Here is a 10630-nt window from a genome sequence, read left to right on the forward strand (position 1 = left end):
ATTGTTACAGGAAAGGTTTAGTCCTGTATTTTTATACAACATATCTGCAAGCAATCCTATTAATACTCAATTTCAGCAGCTGCCACCGGAGATCAGATTGGAGTAGATGGTGTTTCTGATAAATTTCAGAAATCTAAGGATACGAGTTCCATCACTGATGATGAATCAGATGGACTTTCTGATATTGATGATGTTGAGGTATGAATATTGCATTAGCCATTTATTTTTGTGCTTTATTATAAGAATATTTTGGTCTCATGGGAGGTGCACATACTTTACAAAAGCTTATCAAATGAGATCTGAATATCAGACAAATATTTTCCTTTTATGTTCTTTCAGCAGTTGCCATATGAGGAACCTTTTGGTGGACATACACTTTGGGTAGTATTTTGACCGTTAACAACCTTAGGGAGAAAGAAAATTTATTGTAGTTTGGTGTTGCATGTGTAAAAATGGTGTTGAGATTGTAGATATCCATCTTTTGCATTGTGGTTTGGTGAAGGAGGTGTGGTGATGCAGCCCATAGCAATTTCAAGGGGGCTGCATGGGGGGAACAGATAATGAGAGATCCATGCCAGACCTCGAGTTATTTTTCATTAGAACCTTATTGGATTGGTTGTTAGCTTTGCGAAACCAATCATTTTTTTTTTTTCCTTTTCTTGATTTATGTAATTTTTGTTCTTGATTTTTTGACCCCTATACACTTCCTGTGTACTAGGGTGTCCATTTTTTTTTATATCAATAAATCTTATTACTTAAAAAAAAAAAAAAAAAGAACTACAAAGAACAAAAAAAAATAAGGGTGTACCAATACTGAATTCTGAGGCCTGGGGTTGCCTAGAGTCAGCACCAAGCCATTGAAAGAAAATTACAATAAAAGCTTTATTACTCAAGTCAAAATGTACCAATACTGAATTCTGAGGTCTTTAAATAGGGTTCCCCAGTTATATCAAGGAAGGAAAGGAAATAACTCATAACCGATTTCATTAAATACAAAAATAAAAGGAAATAGATGTAATTTCAAAAAATGAAATATGATCTAATGAATCAATCAGATCCAATGGGCTGTAGGCCTCCATTGTCCATTGACAAAGTTACCAGGTGGACCGTATCCTTGTTTCAATGTCCAAAAACAAGTGTGATCAAGAGTCTACATTTGGTGTCTGCACCTTGTTGTTAGTGTTGTCATTATTTGGGGTGCATTTGGTGATGCTTAGGACAATGCTGGAGGTCTAGCAAGTTTGAAAGGGGGATTTTGGCTTATTGGAACTTGTCAGATTTTAAATGCTGTACTGCTTTGTCTTATTTTGGGGGGCCTGTGGGGGGGAGGGGGGGGGGGGGGAGCTGCACTTTTATTATCCTTTTTAGAGGGTTTTCAACGAAGAACTTACCCTTTACCTTGTTTTTACAATTGGCATTTAAGATAGAGCTCATTGGCAGTGATGTAACAAATATTTTGTAAGGGTATGTTGAATTTAGAAGGGGAATTTTCAATTCTTAGGAAGTTGTGAAAGTTTAGTTATACATTTGACAAAATTGCCAACAATTCCAATTCCAATTAGCATTTTAGTTCTCATGAAACATGAGAATTCTAATTCCCATCACTTAGATATGAATTGCCAATTCTGGCATATCTAAATCTTTGTGAGAATTGCTAAATTACAAATTGTACATGTAAATTTGAATTTTCATTGATAATTCTAATAAAATTTTCTCATTACTTATCAAAAATTTGAGTTTTCATTGAACAAACATGCACATTGAGTGAATTCTAGAAAGCAAAAAGGGGTGATAGTTCAGCCAAAACTATGTTTCACCGTTCCAGGGTTTTTTGTCATTTTAAAATTATCCATAATGTTCAAAATATTATTTCTGTAGCTACAAAACAATTATTATCAGAAGATTATTTTAAATAATCAAAGTTTATATTTTTAAATATAGTGTGGTCAATATGGTGTAAGAAAATTCCTATTCCCAGGTATGGTGCATATGATACAGTTGTGTTGTTGGGGGAAAAGTCTTGTATTTTCTCTTTAAAGTCAGCCTAAAGGGTGGATCAAGGGCATATATTAAACCATAGTAAGGAGAGGGTGGAGAAAAGGAGTGGAAAGCTGCACCAAAGGCTGAAGATGTTTTTGTGGAGGGTTGCAGCTGGTTTTTCTACCATTAGCAAGCAGATTGGCTAGAAACTTGATTGGTGAAGGAGAGTTGTGAGGTTTGTGTGGAATGGAAAAAAAACTCATTTGTTTTTGAGGTTAGCAAGGCCACCTTGGTTTGGTTCAGATTGGGCTTTGAAGTTGGATGGTGTCCAGATGTTCTTGGGATCAATGTTCAGTAATTATGCTCCTGATGATTTGTGGCAGGACCAAATGACTGCAGATCATTTTTCCTTGATTGCTGCTGTTAGCATTGATGTTCTGTGGAAGCTGAGTAATTCAGTTTTATTTGGAGGAGGTTAGGTTGACCAGAGGTTTTGCTTGGACTTTACATCATACTTTTACCATGAGTGCCAGGAAGTACCAAAAACCAGAGATGGTGATTCTTAGTCAAGTGATACCAAGTTGGGAATGCAATGCCCTCCTGAACAGTGGCTAAATTTTAATGTGGATGCTGCTTGTGACGAAGGTATTGCTTTTGTAGCAGGTGTAGCAAGGAATAGCACTGGGGAAGGTTTAAAAGCTTGGTTGGAGAACACTATATTGTATTCAGCAGCTGCTATGGCCCTGGCAGTGAGATGGGCTCTGGAGTTGGTGCTTAACATGGGCTGCAAGCAGGGTCTAATAGAAGGTGATGCTAAATTAGTGATAGAAAGGATACTTATCAATATAAAAAAAAATGAATAGAAGGGATGTCAATTTGTTCAAGAAAGTTGGGTGAGATATTATGCATCTGCTGATGGACTCTTGAGGATTTATGCAAGCTCATCTTGATTCTAGTTTTTTGTTGAATGGGGTTGTAGAGATAATAATAGAGTGACTTTTTATCTTTCTTTCTACCGTCCTACTCTTCCTTCTTTCCCTTGGAGAATGGTGTGGCAATCGAAAGTTCCTCCAAAGGTAGCTTTCTTTTCATGGTTTGCTTCCTTAGGTAAGATCCTTATAACAAATAACCTTCGCAAAAGACGTATTATTGTTCTTCACTAGTGTTATATGTGTAAGAGGTGTGGGGAGTTGGTGGATCATCTTCTTCTTCATTGCCCCATTGCATTTTAGTTGTGGTCTTTGTTGTTTTGTTTGTTTGGAATTCACTGGGTTATGCCACATAAAGTGATTGAGTTGTTTGGGACTTGGCAAGGTAAGTTTGGCCAACATCACAATATAGACTTGTGCCACACTGCTTGATGTGGTGTATTTGGAGTGAAAGGAATGCTAGATTTTTTGAGGGATGTGAACGGTACTTGCTAGAGATTAAGTCTTCTTTCCTACATACTCTCCTTGCTTGGAGTGTGGTTTTGTCGCATTTTTCTTGTTTTTCTTGATCGTTGTAATTTTGGCCCTTGATTTATGCCCCCATAGTACATCCCCAATGTACTTGGGTTGTTTTCTTTATTAATAAATTTTTTTGTTACCTATCCAAAAAAAAAAAAAAATAATAATAATAATAGTGGCCCATTGCTAGGTATATGGAGACTTAGATTCAATTTTTCTGGGGTTCTGCAGACTTGGGCTTTTCCAGGAGGGCTTTTGTAAGTGTATAAGCCTGCTTTGTAATTTTCTACACATCCAAAAAATTGCATATCATTCTTGGGAATTTTAATTGTTGTGAGTTTGAACTCCCAAGAATCGGTAAATCTCAATATTTGAAATTCTCAACAACTGAATTCATTGGGTTGGTTCAGGTTGCATTCTTATAAAGCTCTATACTATGCATGATAATACTTTATTTTCTTTCATTTAATTTTAACTGTGTTTGTTACATGATTTGTGTGTTGCTAGGTTGATGGCTACCTGAATAATGATGAGGAGACACGTTATAAGACAATTATATGGGAAGAAATGAACAAAGAGTATCTTGAGGTTAAGATTTCATTGCAACTTTGAATTGAGTTTTTGGTAAACAGAAAATATACATATTCTGACAATATTTTTCCCTCAAAGGTTTATATAATGTACTGTATCGGTATGGTTTTTAGGAACAAGCAGCAGCAGCTGCTGCTAAGATGGAAGCTAGTCAGGTAGACTTAGAGAACTGTTCTGATGAATTACGAGCTGCACATGAATTAGCTGCAGCAGCTTCAGCAGCTGTGGCCAAGTCAAGAAAGGTGTTATTTATGTGCCACTTATTGCACCTTGTTTTTAATTTATTTTAAATTTAATTATATATTTTTAAAGGTAACTTATAAGTTATATCAGTGAAAACCTAGACTTTTAGATGCAAGGAGGACAAGAACCTTTTTGTGGGAAAAATATAGGTGAAGTTGGCTATTTAAATTAGTTTTTAAATGGCAGAGGGAGTCAAAATATGTCTAAAGGATTTCGTTAATTATTTATGTACAAATTTCATGCCTTTTAGTAAAGGTTTCATCTTCCAAAATCCAAATACAATTGCTGGGATCAATTCTTGTTTGTGATATGTTTTGGCTTTAATTTGAAGCCTGTATATTTTGTCAAGTTTAGATAAACCTCTACATAGTTGATCACGCAATCGGGTCCCGGAAAATGTTATATTCCAATACACTCCTAACTCTTCTCTTTAAATGAAAAATAAAGACTCAAACTTATGCACTTGTTTTGACTATTGTTAAATTTAGCTTTTTTTCTTGCGGCCCCCCCCCCCAAAAAAAAAAAAAAACCTGCTTGCAGTTGTAAGAGAAAATGTTTTCTTCATTTAGGTTATGATTGTTTTGAAATGATAATTTTGTTTCCCTATTTATTCTCGTTTGAAACATTTATTATCTAGCAATACTTTTTATATCTTTGGTTTCATATTAAACTAGGAGCGAAAACGAACACAAGATTCGAATGCCAATCCTGCTCAAACAGCTGCAGAAGCGGCTCATCAAATGCTAATCAAGAAGGTAAGTCATGAAAAGATCAGTTTTGAAGCAAATGAGTATTGACTAAATATTGTAAATAGCTGTGTGTGCGCGTGTTAATCTCATGGTATTGGTATTCAGCTCAACTGAATTAATATGATTTTTTAAAAATTTTAATTAAAAAAAAAAAAAATCATTTTCTGTATCATCTTTGTCAATTGTGTTTGCCTATGAGCTTCACTGATGACCATAACTGTGTATGTAAATCACACGGTATGTTGGTATTCTGCTCAACTGAATTAATATGGTTTATTGTTTTTTATTTTTTCTGTATCATCTTTGTCAATTGTGTTGTCCTATCAGCTTCCCTGACAACCATATAATCTTTTTGAATCCTTTTTTTACCAGTTTAAAGTCTATTATTAATTTCATTGCTTTTTTGCTTCTCTCATCCTTGCTACTAATGTGTTATTTTCCCTCTGGTGTTGATTGTGTTGTTGACAGAGACTCAGTTCGAAAATCAACTATGACGTGTTGGAGACACTCTTCACCAACGATGTATGTTTATTTTCTCTTATTTTTATTGTCCAAACTTTAATGTCAAGATTCTGGAAGTGTGTCCACGCATGTGTGTAGTTACCAATAAAATACATTAGTCCAACTTATTATAATATTTTTTAATTAATCCTGGCAGCCACCATCTGATTCAAATAAAAAGGCCAAAGCATCAAATGATGATGGTGATGGTGATGCCACAGGGCAAAGTGACGGTGAGAAAGAGCATGATGGGGACATCACAGACAATTATGATGAACCGGGACAAGGGTATGAAGACATGGAGCAGGAAAATGACACAGGAATATATAGCAATGGACTGCACTATGAAAATGGAGAGGATTTTGATGACTTTAACTATGATAATGGTGACGATGAATATTGAATCGAAAAGTAATTGTGTTCGAAGAGGTAGTTCGTGGAATGTTCTTTTGAATTCTTTGAAGCCCTTGCGAAGAAATTATAAAATCAAATTGGAGGCCGACAAAGAAAGGAAATTGAAAGAAAAAAGAAATAATATTGTAGAATTTATTAAGGAAAGGCTTGAACTGGATGTAATACGGATACCTAATCTTGTGGAGCAATTCTTCAAGATACAATTTGAATTTATAGCTTTCCTTTTCTATTTCCTTTTATTTTCCCCCAGTCCTGGGATACAAATCAACGTATCTGGAGTTGTCTCTTCGGGCTGTAGTTTTTATTTTTTATTTTTTATTAATTTAGATCTTGGGAATAATTTTTGTGGAAAGTCCATCCGTGACTTAGGGTGAGTTTGGTTCAGCTTTTTGTAAAAGTGCATAATGAAAAAATGGAGTTTTCAAAAAGTGCATAATTGAAAAAGTGCATTTTCAAAAAACTGAATGTTTGGTAAAAGCTGTTAAAAAGTGCTTTTTGAAAAAGTTGAGTGTTTGGCTAATACTTATAAAAGTGGCAGTTTGAGGGATAAATTACCAAAAATGACAATGTATATATAAGAGCATCTTCAGCAGGTTAGACAATTTTTTGTGCTGTTTGGACAATCAACAGTGACATTTATCTTTTGTCTATCCACTTTTTTAATTTTTATTTTGTAATCAAATTTATTTTTTCTTTTTCTATTCATTCTCAACAATTATATTTTTCAACAAAAAGTGTTACATCCACAATATTTTTTGCCATACTTTCACAAGAATCATAACAAAATCTTATATGAAAAGTTGTTACTAGTTCTAATTTGAATCCATTACTAAAATTATATTTTTACTCATCAATATTAGCTAATTACTTAAAATTTATTGTGAAAATATTGTGGCAATATTTTTAAATTGTGATTTCTAATTTTTTGCCTTTTTTTTCCTCCATACGTTTTGTTTTGTTTCGTCGTTTTTTTTTTTTTTTTTTTTTTTTTTTTTTTTTTTTTTTTTTTCTCTTATATTTTGTCCACTACACACGTATACATTATTTTGTCCACATCCTCTCCATTTTCTTTTTCTTTACTTCCACAGCTCCACTTTCTAGAAGCTCCTCATTCTTTCATTCTTTCCTCTTTTATTTTTCCTTTTTTTGCCTTTTTTTTCCTCCATACGTTTTTTTTTTCTTTTTTTCTTTTTTTTTTCCTCTTATATTTTGTCCACTACACACGTATACATTATTTTGTCCACATCCTCTCCATTTTCTTTTTCTTTACTTCCACAGCTCCACTTTCTAGAAGCTCCTCATTCTTTCATTCTTTCCTCTTTTATTTTTCCTTTACTTCCACTTGATGATTCCAGAAGCTCTTTGGCTCTCTCAATTTCTTCTCTTTTTTTTTTTTGTTTTTTCCCAGAAGCTCTCCACAAACCACTACTGACGCTATACACTTCCGCTTCTTGACTTATATGAAGCAAATTGCTCGCGGACCTGAACTGAACATTGAGAAACCTCACGACCTTGAAGTCATTGGATACAAAATCGAATCCGAACCCAACACTGTGGGTTCGGTCTTTCTTCATCTTCCTCTTCTTCTTCTTTCTTGCTATCTTTTTGCGTGTTTATGGTTGTTTGGCCGTGGGTTTGTGCTATTTGATTTCTGTAGTTTTGGATTGTGATTTGTGTTTCGGGTAATGATTTTTCTGTGTGTTCTTTGAGTTGATTTCTCATGGGTATGGGTTGGTTATGATTTCTTTGTTATTTGGGTTGATTTCTCATGGAGAGGGCAGAGCAGAGAGAAGAGATATGGGAGGCGTGAGGTTAGGCGTTGAGAGAACTGATTAATTTCATGGGTATTTTCGTAATTTCATCATCAGCAACGGTAACCCATCAAACGCGCAGTGCGCGTTTTCATTTATGGACCCTCAGAGGTCCATAAATTTTCCGCGTTTAGTCCACTTTTTTGGCCTATGCCCAAAACCCAACTTTTATTAAAAAGTTGCGTTTTGGGCTTAACCAAACGCAATTTTAGGCCTGGTTTTTTTCAAAAAGCCTTTTTTGGGCTCAAAACGTGGAAACAAACGGGCACTTAGAATCATACTTTCCTTTTGTGATTATATTCTATTTCTAGGAATTAATTATTTCTTCTTAATTTATTTATTTTTTTCTAAAAAAGAGGAATTAAATATTGCTAATCAAGCAAAGAGGATGAGGTAATTGATGTCACATTAGACTTGTCAGATGGCTTTAGAACTTATTTCTTTTCGGTGGCTTTAATGAAAAAAAAAAAGAAGAAAAAGAATCATTCATGTACACAACACCCTTGACATCAATCAATAGTTTCTAATACGAGGACTTGTCTCTACCCGTCGTGGGTCTTTTTCTACACTTGTGTGGGTTTCTTTCTACCCTTGTGTGGGTCTAACACTGCCATTGTTTTGGTTTCTCCTTACTCTTTGTGGGTTTGCTTGCCTCGTGTTGGTCTTTCTAGTAGTTGCTGTTGGCAGTTGCGAGTCAATGGCTGCTCAATCTCTCGCAGTCCCTTCTTATGGTGATCTGATAGCTCCTAGTGGGCTTATGAGATTTATTTCGAGTCTGTGGTTTGGTGATGCTACCCGTTACAACATGCATTCAATGAATGGTATGTATACAACTATACCTTGTGCAGTCATGTGATTTAATGATTTTTCTGCATTATGATGTAAGGCCAAGCTTTAGTCATGCCTTAGGAGACGTCGTTGCCGCGATTGTGGTAGGCAAAATGCGTCGTGCCACTATTTGTGGTTTCTCCTTGCCCTTTGTGGGTTTGCCTACCCCGTGTGGGTCTTTCTAATAGTTGCCATTGGTGGTTGTAGGGGCGGAGCCACATAGTGGCTTGGGGGGGCCCATGGCCCCTGCAAAAAAAAAAAAAAAAAAAAAATTCCTATTAGACTGTGAAGAAAAAATAAATGGGCCCCCCCCAACATTAGACAGCCGACCCCCCTACCCATTTCTCACCCATTCTCCCAGCCCTCAATCAAAAATTAGGAACACCCTCAAATTAAAAAAAAAAAAAAATTGTAACAGAGCCAAGCCCACGGCATGCTCAATAGATTACAGAGGTAGCTTGCTCACGGCAAGCCCACGGATTCTCAACCAAAAAAAAAAAAAAAATCAATACAGAGAATCAGAAATGAAACCCATCACGTTGCTGGCACAGAAATCAAACCCATCACGTCGCTGGCAGAGAAATCAAACCCTAATACTGTCTATACAGAGCAAAAGCAAAACAAACTCCAGCAAACCAAACACAGAGGTGTTTATCTAAAAAAAAAAAAAAATCCCCAATACACAAACCAAAACCAAACCCCAACAAACCAAACCCAGTAACCCACGGTCACGTCGCCGCAGCTCGCTCGTCGTCGTCGTCGTCGCTCGCCCCTTATCGTAGATCACAGAATAAAGATCGGAGATCGCAGATCGCTCTGCCTCTGCTCCGGTGCTCGGTGCTCCCTCCAGCCCTCCCTCAAGGTATTTCTCTCTTTTTCTCTCTGACTCTCTCTCAGTCTCTCTCTCTCTTTATCTCACTGAAATGAAAAAATGAAATGAAATTTTTGCAGATTGTAGATCGGTCATCGGAGATCGCAGATCACTCTGCCTCTGCTTCGGTGTAGCAGTGCTCATTGCTCCCTCCGGTAGTCCGGCCCTCCCTCAAGGTTTTTCTCTCTGACTCTCTCTCTTTATCTCACTAAATGAAAAAATGAAATGAAATTTATGAACGAGTCTCTCTCTTTATTCTTTAATAGCCTATCTGATCTCAGTAAGTCTCTCTCTCTTTTGAACTGTGAGTCTCTTATTGGCTGGCTTTTGCTTTTTTCCTTTTTTTGTCTTTTTAAATTTGGCTTTATCTTATCCCTTTTTGTTGGTCAGTGTGTTGGTGTTGGTGAAATATTGATTGTCATTTAGTGTAACGTGTGTTGTGATTTGTGATTGGCATTGTGAAATTTTCTAATTGCAGCTGGCTATTGTGATTGGGGCACATGTTGTGCTTGTCTGTTGTCTGTTGAGTGGGGTGGGGAGGGGGTAGATGGGCTCATGGGGCCAGGTAAACAATAATTAAAGCAATGTAATGTGCAGCACATTACACTGCTTTAATTATTGTGCTGCACATGGAATGTATAATGTTCGGCTCTTTTAATGTAATATGTACAAGGGGCTAAACAATATAACAAATTAAAGTAGTATAATTAATGACAAATATATTAAAGCAATATAGTTTATTGTTACGCTAAACAACAATAATTAAAGCTATATAATTAAATTAACCAATACATTATAAAAGACAAATTAATTAAATTATTTTTGTTTTTGTTTGAGGGGTTATTATTAATTAAAGTTGTATTAAAAATGGGTTGACTGTTTAAATTATAGTGGAAATTTTGTTTTTTTCTTGAGTATGAATAACATTCATATAACTAAGTAAAAATTTCTAATTAAAATTTTATTTTTTAAAATTCTTTTCAAGTTAATTTTTGAGTCATATTCTTAAAGCTAAAAGAATTACGAGCAAATGAAAAACAATTGATGCATTCTTTAAGAAAAAAGATGTTAGCAATTCAGAAATTAGGACACCTATGGTTGTAGAAACAAATGTTAATATTTCAATGCCTGATGAACACCCCTCCAAATGTCCAAAACTTCAATTTGAAGAGATAGATCGTGATCCAGGATCAC

At 35.5% G+C, this 10630-nt stretch overlaps 1 protein-coding gene across 5 annotated transcripts in view; it reads left to right on the forward strand.

Moving 5' to 3' along the window:
• Positions 1-6223, forward strand: part of LOC126725978 (uncharacterized) — a 30556-nt gene extending 24333 nt beyond the window's left edge. For 4 of the 5 annotated variants that reach the window (XM_050431047.1, XM_050431050.1, XM_050431048.1 and 1 more), the window contains 6 exons: positions 77-198; positions 3936-4016; positions 4133-4261; positions 4937-5017; positions 5480-5533; positions 5670-6223. In XM_050431047.1, the coding sequence (XP_050287004.1) occupies positions 77-198; positions 3936-4016; positions 4133-4261; positions 4937-5017; positions 5480-5533; positions 5670-5915 (713 nt within the window). In that variant the 3' untranslated portion in view covers positions 5916-6223. The remainder of the gene's footprint in view (positions 1-76; positions 199-3935; positions 4017-4132; positions 4262-4936; positions 5018-5479; positions 5534-5669) is intronic. The other variant, XM_050431049.1, reaches the window with a different exon arrangement.
• The last annotated feature ends 4407 nt before the right edge of the window (positions 6224-10630 follow it).

This window comes from Quercus robur, chromosome 5, assembly GCF_932294415.1.
Source record: "Quercus robur chromosome 5, dhQueRobu3.1, whole genome shotgun sequence".
NCBI lineage: Eukaryota > Viridiplantae > Streptophyta > Magnoliopsida > Fagales > Fagaceae > Quercus > Quercus robur.